At 32.0% G+C, this 22,781-nt stretch overlaps 1 protein-coding gene across 5 annotated transcripts; it reads left to right on the top strand.

The window, feature by feature from the left end:
• The first annotated feature begins 4,144 nt into the window (after window positions 1-4,144).
• Window positions 4,145-17,689, top strand: LOC110659223 (uncharacterized). 5 transcript variants are annotated; one of them, XM_058140648.1, is made up of 18 exons: window positions 4,145-4,458; window positions 5,105-5,296; window positions 5,374-5,529; window positions 5,762-6,055; window positions 6,389-6,606; window positions 6,720-6,794; window positions 7,441-7,507; window positions 7,910-8,235; window positions 9,927-10,160; window positions 10,264-10,451; window positions 11,064-11,205; window positions 11,299-11,407; window positions 11,889-11,991; window positions 12,101-12,275; window positions 12,476-12,574; window positions 12,662-12,720; window positions 16,730-16,835; window positions 17,353-17,689. In XM_058140648.1, exons 1-18 carry the CDS (start codon window positions 4,218-4,220, stop codon window positions 17,515-17,517), a joined length of 2,949 nt encoding a protein of 982 aa, XP_057996631.1. In that variant the 5' UTR covers window positions 4,145-4,217; the 3' UTR covers window positions 17,518-17,689. The 5 variants fall into 5 exon arrangements, with proteins under 5 accessions (XP_057996631.1, XP_057996632.1, XP_057996634.1 ...); XM_058140649.1 differs by lacking the exon at window positions 16,730-16,835 and having other exon boundaries at window positions 17,353-17,575; XM_058140651.1 differs by lacking the exon at window positions 16,730-16,835 and having other exon boundaries at window positions 12,101-12,235; window positions 17,353-17,408.
• The last annotated feature ends 5,092 nt before the right edge of the window (window positions 17,690-22,781 follow it).

Below are 22,781 nucleotides of genomic sequence, written 5' to 3'. Positions count from 1 at the left end.
CCATACAAAAAATTTCACAACGTTTTATTATTATGTAAACTAAAAAATAATAAACAATGAGACAAAATAATCATTAATATCAATAAGAAAAAGAAAAAAAAAATTTGTTGTCCTATTAATTTCATGATCCTTGAACCTTAACCTTAACCTTAAGTAATAAAAGAAAAATATTCAATTAGTCAAATAAAATTGTGCAACATTTGAAAGTATAGAGTTTAATTGATAATATTGAAAATATATAATAGGATTGGAAAAATTTTGAAATTATAATATTTATTTTAGTAATTTCCTCTAAATTATTATTTATAGGGATAACTTCCAAGAAAAAGTTCTGTACTTTTCAAATTTTTATAATTATACTCCATACTAATTGGTATAAATTAAAAAGTTTAAAATTTAATTGATAATTTTTATAATATAGGGTAAAATTATGAAAATTTAAAAAGTACAGAACTTTTTTTTTTAACACCCCAAAATTTTAAATTTTATGAGCATTTTTGGTATTTTAATTTTATTTGGATTTTAGGAATTTTTTTTGAGATTTTTCGGATTTTAAAAATCGGGTTCGATTTTCCGAAAATATAAACTTTGATGAATTTTAAAAATTTATTTAAAGACCACGTGGCAAAACTAAAAATATATTTGGAGTCTACGTATTTTTGTTTTCAAATTTTTTCTTTTGGACCTCGAAATTTAAAATTTTATATTTCGAACCTTTCCTTTTCCTTCCTTCCCTCTCCCTTCTCTCTCTCTTTCTCTCTCCTCCCTCCCCACCCCCAACCCACCTCTCCACACCCACCCACCGCCCCGGCCCCCTCCCTCCTCCTCCCCCCCGCCCCTCCCCGCTCGCCGCGCGATCTCTCCTCTCTCCTCTCTGCTCTTCTTGCTCTCGCCCTTCCAATCCGCCACCAATTAGACCGGGTCTTGTGTCTAAAATCATCTACTCGAGAGCTTTCCATAGACACCAAGAACGCCAAATCCATCGAGCGTTTGTCCGATTTTTGCTCGGAAGATTTTAGCCCATTTCGACTTTTGGGCTAGATTTCTAAACCGTGAATCCCACGAAAACCGAGGCTACCCACTCGTCGAGAGCTTACATAAATTTCAAATTTTTAAACACGTCCCATGAAACTTTTTCCGAGCCTTTAATGAGCTTAGAAAATTCTGAAAAATTTATGTACTAACCCCGTGTTATGGGCTTCTAGGTATCCTCGATTAAAAGTCTCCGAATTGGACCGAGGTTTTGGCTACCCCCTATTGTCGACGCCCCGAGCGCTGCTCAGCAAAGGTAAACCCGAACCTTGTTTTTACGTAATTTTCTAGTGCTTAAATAGGATTAAAAATCCGTAAAATATTCGTGGTAGCTTAGAAAATTATGATTCTTTTTGCAATAGCTTAGTAATATTGCTAAGGACCGCGGGAAAAAGTTTTAGAATTTTTAGAGCTTATTTGGGCAATTTTTGCAAAAATGGTCAATTATAAGGACTAAATTGAAATATTACATACTGTGATGGATGATTGATTTGATGGGTGATGTGATTGAGTTGTGAATATATGGATTGTGAGTATAAAAGTGTATTTTGAGCCCTTTGCGTTGGGTAGGTCCTAGGTATAGGGAGAATTTTACTTAGGACGTATTGGTCTTTTTCTTTGTTTGTATTGAGTCGATTGTATTAAATAATTGTAATATAATTGTCCTTCTTCCTGATTATCAGTAAAATATTAATTTTAATTGTAATTTCGATATTATTATATGTTTGCCCATGCATCACTTATATGCATATATTTATGTAGTTAAACTCTAGGCACGATTTATGTTGCATTGATAAAAGTGCCATGAATGTTGTTGCGGTAATTTGGAGCAATGCGTTGGCGTGCGTGTGATGTGGTGTGGACTATGGATATAGTCACGCTTGAGTTCTTCGATCCTTCGAGGGTAGTCACGCTTGAGTTCTGACCCTCGATTTGGTTATTAAGTGGAAGTCTTCTTGTTGGATTTAAGAGAGCCATATATTATGATTGATGCTACAGGTGCGTGAGTGCTCCAAATTACCTTTTGATGCTATGATGTGAATTTATTGTCGATGTTGCATTTCATTCCACTTGCATTAGTTTTAGATAGTTATAGAGATTATGGTTAAAATTGATATTTTACTCTGCGCCTCTGTTCAAAAATTTTTGAGGATATTTTATTGTTAACGTTGTTTATCAATATTTGTGTAATTTTATTTACTCCTAGAATTTCCGCATGTGTTAATTATTTGAATTTGGTCTGTAATATTATTATCATGTTGAACTTAATATTCTATGTCTGCTTTGATGGATTGGATGAGGAGCCGAGCTCCCATTTATTATTATGTTGATGAGTATGTGGAGGGTGAGGCTCCCAATTGACTATATATTGTGTTTGTGAGTCGAAAACTGGTAAGTTCATTTTATGGTGTTTTCTTGAAATTGGGCCCAAATGGACGTTAGAGTTGGGTTAATGAACCATAGGTTGGGTCGTGACATTTTAGTAGTTATCCCTTAATTATAAATATATTTTATGTAGATTATTAAGTAAAATATATAAATTTAAATGGATTTTGGTATTTAAGATATTAATTAGATTTAGATATGATGATTTTAACATGTACTTTATATGTTGTCATCTCTATCATAATTTAAAGATAAAAAATAATTTTCCTTAAATATTTACAATATTGTTGTTGTATATACTTTAATTAATTATATATAATTTTTATAGTAAATATTTAAGGGAAATTATTTTTTTGACCTTTAGATTATATTAGAAATGACAACATATAAAGTATTGTTAAAATCATCATATTCAAATCCAATTAGTATCTCAAATACTTAAGCCCTTTTGAATTTATATATATTTTACTTAATAATCTGCATAAAATATATTTATATTTAATAATTTAAAAAAAAATACTAAAAAATATGTACTTTCACTTTAATTTTACTTTATTTTACCTTACATTTTAAAAATTACAAATTAAGTCATATACTTTCTTGTGTTGCATAATTCTATCTTACCATTGGCGTGATATGACATTTAACATGGTGCGACATGATGGCTGATCTGGCGTTTTCATTAGTTAGTTAACGGACTTAGCAATGATGGAGTATAATTATGTAATATTTGAAAGTATGTGATTTAATTGATATTTTTTAAAATATAAAGTAAAATTGAAAAAATTTTAAAAATATAAGATTTTTTTTTTTAATTTCCCCTTAAAAAAAGTTATAATTTTATTGATCCAATTTTTTTGATGTAATCTAGACAAAAAATTTTCACAACGTTTTATTGTTATGTAAACTAAAAAATAATAAACAATGAGACAAAATAATCATTAATATCAACAAGGAAAAGATTAAAAAAAATTCTGTTGCCCTATTAATTTCTTGATCCTTGAACCTTAACCTTAAATAATAAAAGAAAAATATTCAATTAGTTAATTATTATTATTTTTATATTTATAATTAAAAATATTTTAAATTAATTTTTACATATTAAAATTCAATTTTATTTTTAAATAATTTTATGAATATATCCTCACATAAATATAATATATTTAAAATAAATAATCTTAAAATACTTTCCAGCAAGTCTAACCTATGTGAAAGTGAAACTATTATAAAATAAATGCAGCATATCAAAATGAAAGAAAGCTTAATTTTGCCCTTAAACTTTTGACTTATGATTAAATAAACTCATTTTTTTAAGTTTAAATAAGCTTAATTTTTTTTAGAAAAAATTCAATTTTTTATAAAAAATTAAAATAAAAGTTTCCTAATAATTTTTAATAAAAATTTCTTAATTTTTATTGTTAAAAATTAGAAAATTATTATTTTTAATTTTTTTAAAAAATTGGGCTAATTATAAATTAATTGGGATAACAACTTAAAAATGAATTTATTTAGACATAAACAAAAGTTGAGGGTAAGATTGAGCTTTCTTCCATACCGAAATTGTTTAGTTAAAAAATTTTTAAATTTTGTGTTCACAATTGTCAAAATGTATGCAAAAGACGAGGCCCATAAAGGAGACCCATCATAGGCCCATCAGGCCCAGAAGTCCCGACCTGATCTGAGATCTAATTTGAAGATCCAAGTTCAGTTTGCTTTTTCTCGCATTCAACGAAGTGCTTTGCAGTCTGCTGCAAGAAAATTGAAAACAGAAAACAAAAACAGAGGGAAGAAAGACAGACATGGGGGGCAGCGATGGGATCTTGGGGCGCAAAGAAGGTGAAGGAATGATATCAGAAGCACGCAGAAGAAAGAAATGGCTTAAGAGGCGAGAGAGATGGCTTGTAATACTTGGTGTGATCCTTCACGCTGTCTATATGTTAAGTATCTTCGATATTTACTTCAAGACCCCAATTGTCCATGGCATGGATCCTGTCAAACCTCGCTTCAAGGCCCCAGCGAAACGTCTTGTACTCCTTGTTGGTATGATCTCTTATCAAGTACTATGTGTTTGCTAATATGTCTCTTATCAAGAAGATATACGTTTCTTTTCACTCTATCTACACTAATGTTGTTACTTAAGTGAAGTTGGGTTTGAAGTGTGCTTTCAATGGGAAATGGGCCCATTTCCCATTGGAACATAGAAGAATTTTTCTTTATAAATTTTGTATGGTAAATGTTTTATTTTTGTGGTTAATACCTTTAGTTAGTTGAAGTTGAGCTTGGAAAGTGCCTGAATTGAGAAATGTGGATAACTCTTTTCATTGTTATTTACTTATTTTATAGTTAATGTGAAATGGGACTCACACATTTCAACCTAGAAGAATTGTTCTTTATTTGTGGTTAATACTTTTAGTTGATTGAAGTTGAGCTTGGAAGTGCCTGAACTGAGAAATGTAGATGACCCTTTTCAATGCTATTTTACAACGGAATGAAGTTTTTTAGTTTTCTGGAGATTTAATGGCTAAATTTCACCTAGATTCTAAAATTGAGCAATATTTATTGATTTACATATTAAACTGACTTCAATAAAATTTTCAGCCTCATATTGTATTTCTCCACACTTATTTCTTCATAAGTTTTCAAATATTTTAATCTTCCTATCTTTTGGTCGAAAACATGACTGCAGCGGATGGTTTACGTGCTGATAAGTTTTTTGAGCCGGATTCAGAGGGAAATTACAGAGCTCCATTTTTGAGGAGTATAATTAAAAACAAAGGCAGATGGGGAGTTTCTCATGCTCGACCCCCTACAGAATCAAGGCCTGGACACGTTGCTATAATCGCTGGTTTTTATGAGGACCCTAGTGCAGTCACAAAAGGTTGTTACTTTATCTTCCTAGTGCATAAGTGCTACTGTTGCATTCAATCCATTAAAGATGTTCCATTGCAATTGCAGGCTGGAAAGCTAATCCAGTTGAGTTTGATTCAGTTTTTAACCGAAGCAGGCATACATTTTCTTATGGTAGCCCTGATATTGTCCCAATATTCTGTGGCGCCTTGGAACACAGTACATGGGAGACCTACCCTCATGAATTTGAAGACTTTGCAACTGGTTTGTCATAACCTTTTAAAGTTCTGTGTGGAATTTATCTCATTGTCATTTATGCAAACATTGCTCCGTTGTTGAAAGCTCAAATAGGAAAAAAATTTTTGAAAAATTATAATGATTAAATCTCAATGAATATGATATTAACATAGGAAATGAAAATTTATATCATATTGCCTCAGGTTCTATATCTCTCATTTTTGTTCGATACTTTATCAGTTCAATAGTGTTAATGCAGATGCTTCCTTTTTGGATGAGTGGTCTTTTGATCAATTTCAGAGCCTTCTGAATAGGTCCAATGAAGACCCAAAGTTGAAGGAGTTACTTCTACAGGATAATCTTGTTATATTTCTGCATCTACTTGGCTGTGATTCAAACGGTCATGCTCATCGGCCCTTTTCATCCATCTATCTCAATAATGTTAAGGTTGTAGACAACATAGCTCAACGTGTTTATGCTCTTCTTGAAGATTATTATAAGGACAATAGTACAGCATATATATTTACAGCTGATCATGGAATGAGTGATAAAGGTCAGTTGGGAAACAACTATTACTTTTATTAGAGAGCTCCATTCTTCTTGTAATTCATCAATTACCCCTTTTTCTTTTGAAGTGATTACATTGCATTTTGAGAATGATTGAGAATCATTATAATTTGGGAAACAATATAGCTGGTTGGCCTAATCCAGAAAAATGGTTCCACATCCATGAATTTTCAACAAGATTAAGATGCTTTGTTCTTTGGATTCTTTAAGGAAGACTAAATTACATGTTTGTCCCCATGATGTGTCATCTCAAATAATGCTGTTCTCTGACTGAGTTCTTTTGATTTATGTAAGCTGACATAAGTGGTTCTACTGGTAGGTAGTCATGGAGATGGGCATCCTTCAAATACTGATACTCCCCTTGTTGTTTGGGGAGCAGGTGTCAAATATCCCAAGCCAATTTCTAGAGATGGCCATTCTGATCATGATTTTCATTTTGTTGATGAACATACCCATGACATGCCAACGCCAGTAGATTGGGGCCTGAATGGGATTGAAAGGGTGGATGTGAATCAAGCTGATATTGCACCCCTCATGGTTATACATTTTTTCCCCATTAAATCATATGTTTTGTGCCTGATTTTATGCTTTGAAGTGGCCTTAAATTTTATCGGTAATTGATCTTTCTTTTTTCCCTGCTTTTATGGCAGTCTACGCTTCTTGGTTTACCATGCCCTGTTAACTCAGTTGGAAATTTACCACTTGGATATGTTGATATGATTGAGGTTGGTTTGATAGAGCTCTTTATTATAGTTGTGATGAACTCTTTATTAGTTGTAATAAACTCTTTGTTATACTTGTAGTAAACAATAATCAAGGTTATATTTGTGTAGAACTATGCAGAAATTGGTGCATGCAGCAATTATGGTAAAGGGGGAGGGAATGTATTATATGCCTCATAGATCAATACCCCCTTCCTATGGAACAATTTCAAAAGGCCATTGGTACAACCTCAAAGGCCTCTGGTAACATGGTACAAAATGAATTAGACCAAGGACTTTGTGATTGTACCAAAGGGGTGTCTTGATAGTTACACCCCATGGTACCATAGAATAACCCTAATAGAATTACAACTGCAGTCACTAATTATCTAATCTGGATAACTTTATAAGTTAAATCAGAATGAACACAAATTTAATTGTATTTTTGTAGGAAGGTTACTTTTTGAGAGACATATCTTTATTTATTTTGGGGGAAGGGTTCAAGAAGGGAAATCCTTTTCAGCAGTTTAGACGGGATATAATATCTTTCTCTTTGTGCATGCCGTTGAATGCAGGATCATTTTCGAATATCTTATTTTATAAAAGAATAAGTCAAACTGAGTATGACTGAAACAGAAAATGAGTTTTCTTTCGTTTTCTTAATGTCCAGGCAGAGGAAGTTGAAGCTGTGCTAGCTAATACAAAGCAAATCCTCAACCAGTTTCTTCGCAAATCACGTATCCTTCTTGTTTTATCTATCTTACTTTTCATTTATATGACAAATGCTTTTTCTTGCAACTTTAAGCATCATATAGTCAATCCCTTTCAGAAATCTAATTTTATTGCCTATTTGAATAGACCAAGTTTATAATTATTTATTTGGTTCTGATTATGTAAAGGACTTGATTCTGCTCTTTTTAATTTCAATTTAATTGAAATGACCGGGTGTTCATGTCTGCTAACTTTAATCCGGATATGGTGTATATCTTCCTTGTTTAATTTCCTTGTCAAAACCTTTACAGTTCATATTGTCAATATCTAAAAGTTATATCATCTTTGATGCTTGACGGTTTGTCTAAAGATGTACTTGAGTGTTGCTTGATTTTTCTACATTCCATTGGCTTTCTTGACAAACTTAGAAATAAAGCAGTCAAACTCATTATATTTCAAGCCATTTAAACCACTGAGTCAACATTTCTCTCTGTTGGAACACATTGAATATCTAATATCTGTAAGAGACTATCAAATTGCAATGAGTCTGACCCAAAAGCTCAGAAGCTTGGCACTGCAAGGACTTCATTACTTTCAAACGTATGATTGGCTGATGCTGATGACTGTAATTACTCTTGGATATCTTGGTTGGATGGTCTATCTCATTTTGCATGTGCTTCAATCTTATACTTCACTGGCAGAAAAGATATTGAAGATGGAGCAAGCTACAGAGCAGAAAAATAAAATTGGAAAAGTAATTTCTAAGTAAGCTTAACCTCTTATAAGCTGTATTTTGTGTCACTGTAAAAGAAAAAAAGATGAAAAAAAGGATAAAATTCAACAACGGGCTCTGAACTTATATATTTGTAACACTACAGTCCTTTAATTTTAAAATGTAACATAATACCTCATAAGCTTTCAAATTTTGCACAGTAAAATCCCTCTGACTTTCAATTTATGATTTTTCAGTTAGAAACTGATGTAAATAGCTCCCACATGACGCAAAGTCAACATTTTTCTCTCATCTTTTATGCAAAATGTAAAATTATTCTCTTTACGCATGAAAAATTATTCTGTCTATAGAGAGAAAAATGATTCAATTTACACATGGCTTGAGAGAGAAAAGAGAAATACTGACTAAGCTCTATACTGGAACTGTCCAGGTCAGCGTCTAACTGAAAAACTGGTAATTGGAGGTTAGAGAGATTTTACTGTGCAAAATTTGAAAGTTGATGGAGTTTTATGTTACATTTTTAAGTTGAGGGACTGTAATGTTACAACTAGATAAGTTCAGGGACAGTTGTCAAAATTTATCTGTGAAAAAAAAGAAGTATATGCAAACTTATAATGTTCATACTGATGATAAGCATTTCTGCTTCCATTTCATGATTTTACCTGGAGTTTCATTTTGGAGGTTTTGAACATAATCCTGTGTTTTATATTTGATGCTATTTTTTAATTAATATTCTGAAATTAGTCAACTAAGGGAAATTTGTAGGATACATTATTGTTCTGCATGAATCTAGTGACAAGACACAGGTTTCCAGTCCCTTTTCCTTCTGTTCCCTGTAGATTGTGCTAGTTGAAATTTATTATTTTTGACAGGTGCAAGCATTCAGCTGAGGAACGGTGTGAAACTAATATTTTGTAGCTAATGTCTAGCAAGATACTAGTGAATGCAATAATTTATATCCATATTAGAACAAGAATGAGGAAATGCCATCATTATTTAAGGATTCTTTGTTGCAAATGGTGTGCCATTCATGATGCTTTCTTTTCCTTTATCTTTCTAACTGTTATCCTGACTGTAAATATTTTAAATTGTTACTTCTTGATTGTAATAAGTACTCTTGACTCTGTTGTCGTACAACAATATAATCTTGCTAAACAAGCCAGCCTATATGGTCTTCTTATGCCCTTTATAGGGTGTGAAGAGTGGAGGGCCTAATTTTCAAGTCTCGTCATTCACCAATGTGGTGGATGAGACATGAGAGTTATGAAAGGGGAGGGGTTCTCCCTATTGTGTAGCCCTTACCATGTGAGATCCCATTGGGCTTCCCTCTGAAAAAGGGAAAAAAAAAAGTATAGTCTTCACCTTGAAATCTTCAAAATTCTTGTTGTACTAAACTTCACTTTCAATGGTTTTGTGGTCTATCTTATGTTTTATTTGACATAATCCTACTTTGCTTATTATCTTCTGTCCCCTGATTTTTTTTTTTATTACAATATATTTTTAAATTGATCATAATCACAGTTGTTCACTCTACTTCCTTGGTCTTTCTCAAATATAGGATTTAGAACTTCTTTCCATCATCTTTGTGAAGTTCTCTAATGGGATCTTTGTGTACTAATGCCAATCAAGTTATGGTTAATCTTTGCTATTGGATTTGTTTTTTCCTAGAAACTGTGCACTATATATCTGATATATCTCATTGTCTGTGGCAGGTGTATCTGTTTGGATGCCTGTTGATGGGAGCAATTTTTGTTCTATTATATGTGGAGCATTCACCTCCTCTATACCACGCATACTTTGCAATGACAGTGTTTCTTTGGACCCAGATACTCAGTGAATGTCGGTTTGTAAAAGCATTGTGGAGACATTTAAGTGGGAAAAAGTTCAATTATGCCATTAAACTTTTAGCTACCTGTGCCATATCAATAATATTCCTAGAATTCCTGGTATGGGAATTAAACATGCTATTGCTTGTCAGACTTTTAACCACGGTCAAATGTGTGTTTATATTTATGAGTGATCGGTGATGTTATTTCTATTTTTGTGCAGGTGAATAGTTTCACAGAGAGGAAACTCTACACCTGGTGCTTCTTAATTGTGGGAATTATAGCTTCTCTTTATCTTTTCAAATCAATTCGGTGGAGATCTGGGATACCAATTTTCATTTGTTTTGCCTGTTGGTGTCTGTCTGTTTTTACTTTGATGCCAGCAGAAATACCAGATAATAATGAACTAGTGTAAGTCGCATTTTGAATTTGTTCATTTTCTGAGTCAATGATTACGAAGTCATGAATTGGTCAACATTTTGTATAACTAGAATTTTATTGTCAGGACAAATTAGATGCCAATGATATGATGCCTTCCTCAAATTTGGAACAATATATTAATAATCTGTGAATCATAAAGTATAATTCCACCACTACTGCTTTTCTTCTATATGGAGAATAGTTTTATTGGAAAAGAAGGGGGTGAGCCCATATATAAACGTTGATCATATTGCTCCTTAGTTCCTGTAACTCTTCAATAGTAAGGTATTAGGTGCCTTATCAAATTGAAGCTTAGAATTAAAAGAGATTTTCTTTATTAAGACTACTATTCCAAATAATAAGGTTGCTGTTGTTCAACTGATGGAAAGTTTTGTGCCCAAGGCAACCTGCATAAGCTGCCCAATGTAGGTAATAGAGTCTTTTTCTTTGTCAATGGTGGTCTTCTTGAGATCTAAGTTTGGAACTGTGAGACTTTTAAGGAAAGTTGTTAAACAATGTTAGCTACCATTTTGTTAGTTGATACTTGATATTAACTTCAAGCAGTTGATCATGTTATATGAGTGGTTACAACTATGTTTCTAGAATTGCAGGTGGAGTTATAATTGTCACAGTTGGAGCAGCAGCAAGGTGGCTAGATCAACATTCTGAAGGGAATAAACATTGGTCAAGTATCTGTTATCATGAAACAGATAAATCCAGGCATTCCATGCTATTTTACGTACAGGTGTGCATGTCTTTAAATTCTGCAAATTAGAAGTTCAATCATATAGTTGCCTAACAGATCTTATGGTCAATTCATTCTTTTGCATGAAACTAGGTTCTTTTAGTTGGATTATCATCAATTATGGTGTCATTGTCAACGTCTCACAGAACAGAGAAGCAAGAACTGCATTCAATACACCAGTTAATAAATTGGACTCTTGCGGGTAATGCTTTTGGACTTTTATTTTTTCAAATTCTATTTGTGTATTTTCTGTAAAACCCACAAATGTTGTATGTAAGCTTTGATTTTACTTCTATCATATTAAACTAATGGTATACTTCCTACAGCTCATTTTAATCATAGAAGTATGTGATACCATTGTTTAGGGTTTTCTGGTCTGTGGTCACCAAGAATAGATCATGCACTATTCTTTGGGAATTCCAAGCCCCAACTTATGAGTTTGATTGAGGAGTTATTTTTCTTTTATTTCGCAAATTTGGGTGTTGAACCCATAATTATCACCGAAGATTTTCTTAGATGTGCCATCTAGACTATGCATATTTGGTTGAAGAGTTCTTTAGTTTTGTTTGCCTAGTTCCCTTTCTTTTGGCTTTTATAAATGCTTTACTGCCATACTTTGAGCATTTTTAAGTGGAACTTCATTTGTTTATTAATACTTGCTCCTTGTGATTGTATTGTTATAGGTTTCTCAATGGTTCTCCCACTTTTCTCAGAAAATGGTCTATTGTCACGACTGACTTCCATATTTCTTGGTTTTGCACCCACATTCCTGCTTCTATCTATTGGGTATCTATGATTTATGTGATATAATGCTCTTTTAACACTTTCATGGGCACACACAATTGCTAGATGTACTAATTCCTTTTTTACCTCCTCTTTTGTGAAACCCATTAAGATATGAAGCTGTCTTTTATGGTGCACTTGCTCTTGTACTTATGGCATGGATACTATTTGAGAACACAATTCTTCACTTAACTAAGGGGAAAAAATTTTCAAAGCTTGAGGAACACACTACGTTAGAAAATGAAAGGTGCCTACAGCTTTCTGATATGAGAATTCCATTAGTTTTTGTAAGTCTTATCCATTTTCGTCTTTTACTTTTTCTTTTTCTTCACCATTCATTGGTTATAAGAAGTTACTGCATGAAAACACTAGCCTTTAATGCTATGTTAAAATATTCTAACTGTGCAAGAAAGTGAATGATTATATTTGGTTTTGGTATCATCTATGGTGTCTCTTTGGTATTATCTTTGATGTTTTATTCTTTCAGATGGTTTTGTTTAATGTTGCTTTCTTTGGAACGGGGAATTTTGCAAGTATTGCAAGTTTTGAGATTTCATCTGTCTATCGATTCATCACCGTCTTCAGTGTAAGTGAAGATAAAACTCTGATAATGCATAATGGTTTTAGATTGGAGATCTATTGCTCAACTGATATTGTCTAATTGTAATTGCAGCCTTTTTTGATGGCAGCTCTTCTTATTTTCAAGTTATTCATACCGTTCATGCTTGTTATGTAAGTAAAGTTATTTTTTACGTGACAACTATTCACAAGATAAAGAACATGGTCTCATTGAAAACTTATTTTCTGATTTGTAATATAATGTTTAAAAGAATGCAATGTGTCAGTGGCATCATCTTGGATTATTATTAGCATTGGTGTGGCCTCCAATGGATCATAGTGGTTACTAGAAGCTTTTAATTGAAATAGTTGCACAGCTGTGGTATTTGTCTCTATAATATTTTAGATTTTGTCACCTAAAGTCAAGCTTTCATGTTGGTCTTCCATTTCTTTGTTTTTCCTTCTTTCTGATAAGTGAGTTGACTTGCCATTCATATAAAAGATATAAGGTGCCAAAACTCATAAAGAAATAGAGGTTTGGAAAAAGAAACATTATTGGCAAACATCAACTGTTAGATTTAAGATTGAAATTTGGTTAAGGTGAGTTTTCTGATGTTACTTGTTAGAACCCTATTTCAATAACAACAATCAAGTCTTAGTCCCAAACTAATGGTCAGTCATATGGCTTTTTTTTCCTTTACTATTTAGCTCTGTTTGAGACCAATTCTACATCAACTTTCAAAAATTATGTATCTTTTAATACTACTTTCCTTCACGTTATTTTTTATCTCTCCCTTTTCCTTTTTATTCCTTCCACCACTAACTTTTCAAATTTTTATATTGGGGCATTTGATGCTCTATGTTGAATATGACCAAACTATATTAATCGACCCTCTTATTTTATCCCTAATGTGATGCATTCTCAAATAGATATGGTTATTCTTAATCTTATCAATTATCTGAATACCAAACATTCATCTCATCTTATGGATATGTTGTATATTAAATGCCTAACATTCACATCCATACAGCATAGCCGGCCTAACCTTAGTTTTGTAGAACTTACCTTTCACTTTTTCAAGGATCTTGGGGTCACATAACACACCCCTTGCACTCCATTTCATTCATTATGTTTTGATCCTATGAGTGAAATTTTTATCTATGACTCTATTCTTTTGGATAATAGAATCTAAATACTTGAATTGGTTGCATTTTGACGCAAAAATTCCCTTCAATCAAACTTCTCTTCAATTCCTTCTATGAGAGCTAAACTCGTAATACGTATATTCCATCTTATTTCTATTTAGCTTAGAACCCTTACTCTCAAGAGTCCTTCTCAATAACTCTAACTTTTAGTTAGCTTCTTCACTAATTTTGTTCACTAAGATAATATCATACGTAAATAATATGCACCATGAGACATCATCTTGAATATGACTAGTTAGTTCATCTATAACTAAGTCAAATACGTATGGGTTCAAAGCCGATCCCTATTGTAAACCCACTATTATTGGGGACTCTGTTTGTATTCTCTTTTACTGTTCTTACACTTGTAACCGCTCTCCAAACTGTCACGGGCCCAACTTCAACACTCAGTTGGGACCGTGTGGCACTTGGCTTGAACTCTTCATGACAAGTCAGCCCACAAGAATCCCACAACAACTGCGAGAAATCAAAGACATGGTTAGCATTAGGCCAAGTTAGGCTAACGTGGGAGGTATCACAAGCATTTCATATAAATGGGGCAACACATAAGCAAGCAACACAAGCATAAAAGGCACAACAAAGAAAGGCACAAGCATTTCATGAAAAGGCTACTTCATTCATTCATAAAACATAATTACAACCAGTTCATTATAGGCAGGGGGGAAACCTATAAAGAGCACACAACGGGACACAGCAAGCAAAGTGACTAGGTAGGCCAGTTGCCCACCCAAGGCCAACCAGTCAGGCAGTCACTCCCCCCTAAAGAGCATTTGGGACATAATGCCTTGTGGTAGGAGGATACATCAATATGCTTGAGTGATCACACCCCTAAAATTACATAAATAAAAATAAAATACAAATTGTCTCTTTTGCCCCTTAAAGAGGTTATGTTATACATCATTCTACCCTAACTTCCTACCCCTTGACATTCTCCCCCACTCAAATGGTCGACGTCTTCGTTGACTGCGCTTGTAGAAAATCTTCAATCTTTTGGACATATTGTTGAAGGTCTGTTGCTTTCTCCCAGCTAGTCTCCTCTATGCTCAAGCCCTAATGACATTTATATGTTTGAGATTTACTCCTTTTTCTCTAGCACCTACAAAAGAACTTTCCCTTAGTACTCTATCATATGCTTTTTCTAGGTCAATGTCAATGAATACCATTTTTTTTAATAAGCTCAGTAAATACCATTTAGAGATCCTTCTTCTTCTTCCAATAAATTTTCATTAATCTTTTGAACGTAAAGATAGCATCTGTTATAGATCTATCAAATATAAAGCCAAATTAGTTATCTGATACCTTAGTGGTATCCTTAAGTTTGCATTCAATCACTCTTTAACACAACTTCATGGTTTGAGTCATCAATATAATACTCTAATAATTTGTACAGCTTTGAATATCTCTTTATTCTTAGAGATAGGAATCAAAGTGCTTTTCCTCTACTCATTTGACATCTTTTTAGATTTTAGCATGTCATTGAATAGCTTAATTAGCCAGGGTACTTCCATACTTCTATAAGGATACCATCTGAGTTGCAAGCTCTTCCTATCTTTATATTCTTCATGGCCTTTTTGACTTTAACAAAATTGATTCTATGAGTGTAGTTAAGGTTCTTTTCTATTAAAAGGAACATTAAGATTTGCAAAGTTATTCTCCTAACTTGCATTGAATAGTTGATGAAATTAATTTCGCCATCTCTCTTTGATCTCCCAATAAAGTTTGTTATTATTATCTTTAATATACTTGACTTCATTTAGATCTCTATCCCTATTTTCCTTTAGTCTGCTTCTCCTTCTCCTGTATCCCCAACTTTTAGTACGTATTGGCTAGGGATTTACCATAAACTTCGCTAATTGCTTACTTAGCTTCTCTCCTTGCCAGTTTGTATTTCTCAAAGGCATTCCCATCTTTTGTCGTTGGTTACTTTCTATACCATTCTCATATGAGCTGTATATATCTTTTAATAATATTGGGCAATGTCTGTGTAACGATCGGGCTCCAACCACTAGAGGAATTGTCCGCTTTGGCCATAAGCCTCACGGTTTTGTAAAATGGAGAAAACAGTTCTTCGGAACCCCAAATAAATAATACTTTTGATAAATGGCTTAAATAAATTATATTTCATAAATTATATTCAAAACTATGACAAAAATTAATTAAGGTAAAATAGAGTGTGCCGGTACACCGTGTAACATATCTTACTCGGATATACTGTAGCCGTGTAAGGGGTGTCACAGCCTGAGTTCACTTCTTATTCCTAAGAAAAACTAGACTTTACATGTATGTGGGCAGTTTTCCTTTTTGTCATTCTCTCTTGTTATGTGATCCATAATCATTCTATAACAACAAATTGTGTTCTATCTGCTCTTCAAAGACAACATGGAAGGTAGTTTCCCAGCTGAAAATAATAGTATGTTTGACAGAAGGCCAAAAAGTTTTCACTTCCCAGTGGAAAATACTAGTCTGTTTGATGGAGTCATAGGAAAGCGAAGTGGGAAGGGCATATGTTCTAATTACATTGTATGACATGGTCGAGAGAAAGTTTATCTAATAGCATTTAACAAAGCTTCTTGATTGCGAAGTCAACTATATTTAGAGAATGAATTTTGAATCTGGTTAGCAATGTCTTCAGTATGCTTGTGAAAACTGTATACCTAAAGATGTTATAATTCAAATTTTGGTCATGTTAATTTCTGGGTTTCTTTGAGCACCAGCTATTTTCCCATTGAATGATTTTACTCATTGGAGATTTTAGAAGTCTGAAATTATGATTGATGTCCTTATGAAGGAAGCTAATTGATGAGGTGTAGCTTTTTCAGGCCAGCAAAATCTTTATACTGTTGTTATTTGTTTGTGTAGCCTAAACTTATATTAGGACAAAATTTCTAATATGATAGCTCTCTCTTTATACATATGTGCACATTGCTATTTTGGTTGAGACAACAACATTCAATTGCTATTTACTTGTTCATTGCAGATGTGTTTTTAGTGCAATAACCAAACTACTGCAAGTTCCACTGTTGGGATTTTATTTTCTGGTTATATTATTTTCAGATGTGATGACTGTCCACTTCTTCTTCCTGGTATGACTGCTGTTCATATGATGTTCTTCTTTATCTAATTTAGTTCTAATCTTGTGGATTTTCATTTTGAAACTTAGCAAGTTACTTATTGGCAACTTATTTGGTATAGTTTTTGCGGTGCACCGATTGCATATCTTATATGTATATGTCTGTCTGGGTGGTTATGCGGCCTTATTGGGATGGGAAGCAATTGATATTGATACAGTTATTTTCCTCTGACTTTTTAATGTCTGGCAGCATGTTTATAGCTTTTGATTCAATCAACTAGACGTGCATAGCTGAACTTGATTTGAAATTGCATATTATTTGCATAATCAGAAAGCAATAGTCAGCATTTTATTTTGGATTACATGTTGATCACCAAGATTTTCTCTGAGCTTTAGCCAAGAAACACTTCATTAACTGCTAGAGTTTCTGTAAGAAACTCAAACTACACCAAGTAGTGGGAGTGATTCTGCTGAAAGGCAATGTGGAAAAACTACCGATGTTCTAAGCTTTTTCTTCTGATGACAAACAGGTAAGAAATACAGGAAGCTGGATGGAAATTGGTAACAGCATCAGCCATTTTGGTATAGTGAGTGCTCAAGTTGTGTTTGTGCTATTACTTTTTGCCCTCACAAATGTTTACACAAAAGACATCCGAATTAGATCAGATAGCTTATCCTCTAGGAAGGCAGTGTAAGTTACTTTGAAATTGGCATTTGTAAGCATCAAAATTAGCAGCCGCATTCCCTTTTGAAGTGATCTCTTGCATTGTCATGGAAAAGATCTAAAATCTGCTCCATATTCTTTTTTGATAATATGAGACTGATTGAGGTGTAATTTTCAAGATTATGGAATTCAATTTTGCTAGATGTTAACATGTTTCTTGTTAACACTTGCCTAAATCTCTGTAGGCAAGTTTTCACATGTACTGCTTAAAAGGCAGAAGGCATTTTGAATTTTGTTGGGATTATATATCACATCAGAGGGTGAATATAAATGGATGGATTGCAATATTGATTTGACTAGTCATTTTGACGTGTAAAGCAACTCAAATATTTGCATAAGCCTAAATTAAAAATAAACTAATGCATTTAGCACTTTCTCTAAATTTAACAAATTTTTCTCGGGGGTTTTTGATACTAAAGAAAATGGTCCTAAACTATTAATACAATATTGGGTAGCATTTCTTGGATTGAACTGCACTGTCGTAATTTCTACAAAAAGGTTCTGTAGGCAAATTTGTTTACAGATCAGCAAGCGAATCAAAGTTGGTGAGAGTTCATTATCAAATTGCACCAGTCATTTACTTCCTCCATTGACTCTAAAGCTTTTATCTTTTTGTTCCTTTTCCCATGTGGCCTTGTCTGTGAATTATTATTTGGTGAAACTTCCTTGTCCTTTCCCAGACATAGGACAGGAAACTGTTAGGAAATTGCTGGATATGACAAATTGTTGCTTGTCACTAGAAATTATAAATATTCTGTCGACACTTTGTCAACGAGTAAACTATAATTTCTTTCTACAAAAAAAAAAAAAAAAAATTATAAATTACAGAAATAGTTCTTAGCTTAAGTTGATTCGCATTTAAGTTGGATCAATGGATTTCTAGCGATATGAAAAATTTCCAATACCCATCTTTATTTTGAAGGCAATTATTCAAAATTTTCTCCCTCCAATTGACTTTTATTGCTTTTTGATTTATGAGTAAAGAACAATAAATTTATTCTCATTTCTAGTAAATATCTTAAATGAGTTGTTTTAAATATATATATATAATACTATATAACTATATATTGTATACACATATGACATTATTATTTTTATTTTTTTAGTAAATGCCAATAATTAGTCTTTAGTTATATAAAAATATGAAAATTTACTTAATTTAAAATTTTAAAAAATTAAATTTGTTAATGTGTTCTCCAATATGAATATATCATTTTTTTTTAATCAATAAAGTTATTATTCTTTCCATTACATTAAATAACTCTGTCCCAAATAAAATTTAAATAATTTATAAAAGCTGTATGATTGAAATAATTAAAAAAAAAAAAAAAAAGAAATGAAGAGTTCAATCTATTGTCTCAATGATTTCAATTAATCACGTTTATAATAAGTACATGGTCATCCAAAAATTGACAAAATTGAGCGGAATAATTTTGGATATTTTTGAAATCATGAATATGAGGCGTGAATATAAAGTTGCATGCTCTAATTGCCTTTCTTATATAATCATATACAAAATATAAAATCTAAAAATATATAAATATATAATTTTAATTATTATAGGTAATTATAATATGATAATTAATACATATATATTATAAATATAGATGTATAATAAAAGATTAATTATTAATTAGAATCTTAATATTGTGATTTCTCAATTAAATAAAAGATTGTATGAATAAATCAAATTGTAAAATGTAATTAATTATTATATATGAAGATCATAAACCTAGTTATGGAAGATTCAAATCATTATAAAAATTTATATTTATGATATTTGAACACATATTCAATGTCTAAATCAATCATGCTAAATCAATTTTGGCTTATATTTATATTTTTATTAATACTTTCGAATCAAGACTAATTAATGTAGGATTTATCATACTCATACTGTTAAAATTAAAGCATATATGATAAACTTTTGAATTAGGGCTTATATGATATTAACGGTTCTCATATTATCAGAATGACAACATATATGATAAACTTTCAAATTAAGACTCTAGTAATTATGATAGTTGTATTATCATAATTATGACATATATGATAAACTTTCAAATTAGCGATATCATAAGTAGGGCATATATGTTTCCAAATTAGGATATGTATACTATTAGAATTAAAGAATATATGCTAAATTTGAAATTAGGGTGTCACGATCCAATTCTATTGGCCGGATCGACACTAAGATCTAGACTTGTATAAAGCCCCTGAGGCCTGTAGTAAGCCTCACTATTCCCAAGCCCATAATCAGGTCCAAAATCAAGCCCCAACAGGAAAACAAAATAAAATAAAATATTATAAATTTACTTGAGCCAACCCAAACCGATAACTATTAGAAACACTAAAACTAGGGGACTCTGCTCAACCCTGATACCCATCATGCATAAACCAATAAATCTCCATTAATTAATATAATACATAAATAAATTGATATCACAACGGAGTTCTAATCGTTAAATAAATAAAAACTATTAAAACTACTAATTAAGAGGCACCATAACCTGCGAAAAAAAAAAATACAAGTTAGATCCGAAAATAAACTTACTGCTTCTGCATCCTGGAAAAAATATATGAACAGAGGTGAGTGTTTAACTCAGAGAGTTTATACATTGATTATAATTATAATTTCTATAGTTATCTAAGATTGATGCATTTCTAGGTATGAAATGCACATCGAGCACTTATATCAAGCAAATCACCAAATTCTCACACAATAAGATAATTTGGAGCTACTCACGTACCTAGAATATTACATCAAAACATAATTATGGAGCTGATCCCCTACACAGTTCTTTCAATCTAAATCTTGCAAGCGAACTCAATTCAAATCAAACTTTTGCTTAAAACCAAGTACGGGGGGCCAGCGAGATCAACGTAAAGTCGTAACTCACCTCGACTTTCCATATTCATAAGAACTGGGTTTTAAAGAGACTAGCTCAAGCCGTGTTTACCCATCCAATTCATATCCACATAAATCATATATAAATAACACACCCAGCTCCAAATTATCCTCAAAGTGACAATTACAAATAAATAATAATTAATTAAATATGCAGTAATCAAAATATCCCTAATATATTAACTGTTTATGTGCATAATTAAATATTTATAAAATACATGAGCATGCGAGATATATAATTAATATTGAAATTACAAAAATAATCAATATCTAACTTACAGACTAGTCGACCCAATTACAGCTAATCCAGTTGGAGAGAAAAAAAGCTAGTCGACATCGATCACCTATATAGATACAACGATCTCTATCAATTTATTGACAGAATTTACTAATTAATTTAATTAAAGAAGCAATAATAATTTCTAAGATCTTGCCAAATTTTCAGCAGAATCTTCCTTATAGCTGAACCTAGCCCCCTATAAGAAACTTAGCAAAAAGTAACACCCAATGCCTCAAGCCCACAACAACAAGTATAATGCCCATTCGGAATCTATAAGAAACCTAATTTAAGTCCAATCATCTAAACTCCAGCTCAAGTCCTTAACTCCTCTACAGTCTACATAATTATTTTTAGTACTTCAAAAATTATAAAAATATTTCTGGAGGTCCTCTACATCATCCTTGTATTAATTAAAGTTATTTTACTTAATTTTACTAAGTTATGAATATTTTATAAATTAACCAGCTAGCTTAACCAAGGTAAAAACTACACGATTTGTGTTCGGGACTACCTTTGCAAATTTTCTATCTAGAACGTATCCACAACGTTTGAAAATCTTAAGATTGACTATAAGCACGTCTCCTTTATGGGACAACTCACCAGACACCCAGACCGGCCTGAAAACTCAATCTTGAGTGCCGGTGAGCTATCGCTGATTCAATCACACCTAAAAAAAGTCTGAAAATTGTTAATAATTATCATGTAATTATATTTAATTTAGGGGAATAGAAAAGGCCTAAAAATCTCACCAAATATGGACCGTTTGATGATCACCTTTTTTAAATAGTATCCGATTAGAATAGGATTGGTCTTATCTCGAAGGTCTCGATGTGCTGGGTTCATCAGTGGTATCGGATCGCCGATCCGATGGCCGGATCATTTGGAAAACGGCCAAAAAACCATTGTCTTCTCTCTTTTTCCACCTCACTGGAAACGCCACCATTCCAGGCATGGTTGGTCTGAAAAGAAAACTTGGAGGGAGGGGAGTCAAATACCTATTTCAGATCTTCCATCTGAAGTGCAGATCGCTAGAAAAAGGACGCCAAAGTCTCTCTCTCTCTTCAAAACAGTCGAAAAACACCAACTCCTGCCTCCAACCTTGCTCCCACTGCGTCGCCAGATGGTGCTGTGTTTCCTGGGTCTTACCGGTCTCTGTTAGGTGGGAGGGTGGTCGGCGAAAAAAGGAAAGAAAGGGAGAGAAGGGAAGTGGGGAGAAATGGCATGAGGGGGGGAGGGGGGTGATCGAGTATTTGAAAATTTTGGTTTTTTAACTTTTAACTACCCTTTCACTCCTTGAACTTTTAGGTATATTTAAATAGGTCCAAAATTCTTTTATTATATTTAAATTAAATAAAAATTTGGTAATAATAATAATAATAATACTCTAAAGAAATTTAATTATTTTTACATATAATAAAATTTAATCGTAAACAACTCTAATTGATTTTGAAAATAACAATATTACAAATAACGATTTAAAATAATACATGTACAATAATATTCATAAAATAAAAAAATATTATTATTATGAAAATACTAATTTAATACCATGAATAAAATAATAATAAAGTAATAGTCTAATTAAAATATTTTATATAAAAAAAATCAGGTTATTACATAGGGTATGTATAATACTTATGATACTCATCCAATTAAAATTATAACATATATGCTAAATTTTCAAATTAGACCATGTATAGTACTTATGACACTCACATTATCAAAATTACAGAATTTTTAGGGTTATAATTGAGTCAAAGCATACTTTATGAATTTTAAAAAAAAATCACTAACATATTTTATATTAATATTAATTATTTTTTGATAAAATAAAAATTGTCCATTACTAACATACACATTATTTTCATATAAAAAAAACTATTGAAAAATATATTATTGTCACAATACCAAAATAAAATTATAATAAGATACTATATATTGAAATAATAAATATATATTGTTATTATAATTAAAAATCAGGTTGATTGAAATTTTAATTTTTAATATATATATATCTTTTAAGACCTTTTGTCATAATAGTCATGAA

This window comes from Hevea brasiliensis, chromosome 18 (genome assembly GCF_030052815.1).
Source record: "Hevea brasiliensis isolate MT/VB/25A 57/8 chromosome 18, ASM3005281v1, whole genome shotgun sequence".
NCBI classification, from domain to species: Eukaryota; Viridiplantae; Streptophyta; class Magnoliopsida; order Malpighiales; family Euphorbiaceae; genus Hevea; species Hevea brasiliensis.
Note: the sequence above shows the minus strand (reverse complement) of the source record. Positions and strands in the feature narration are given on the sequence as shown.

What these genes read in the sequence shown, in the direction of transcription:
- LOC110659223 (XM_058140648.1), top strand. Translation starts at nt 4,218, where the DNA reads ATGGGGGGCAGCGATGGGATCTTGGGGCGCAAAGAAGGTGAAGGAATG. An exon ending in ACGTCTTGTACTCCTTGTTG is followed by an intron (nt 4,459 to 5,104) that starts GTATGATCTCTT and finishes ACATGACTGCAG; the next exon opens with CGGATGGTTTACGTGCTGAT. An exon ending in AATAAATTGGACTCTTGCGG is followed by an intron (nt 11,408 to 11,888) that starts GTAATGCTTTTG and finishes GTATTGTTATAG; the next exon opens with GTTTCTCAATGGTTCTCCCA.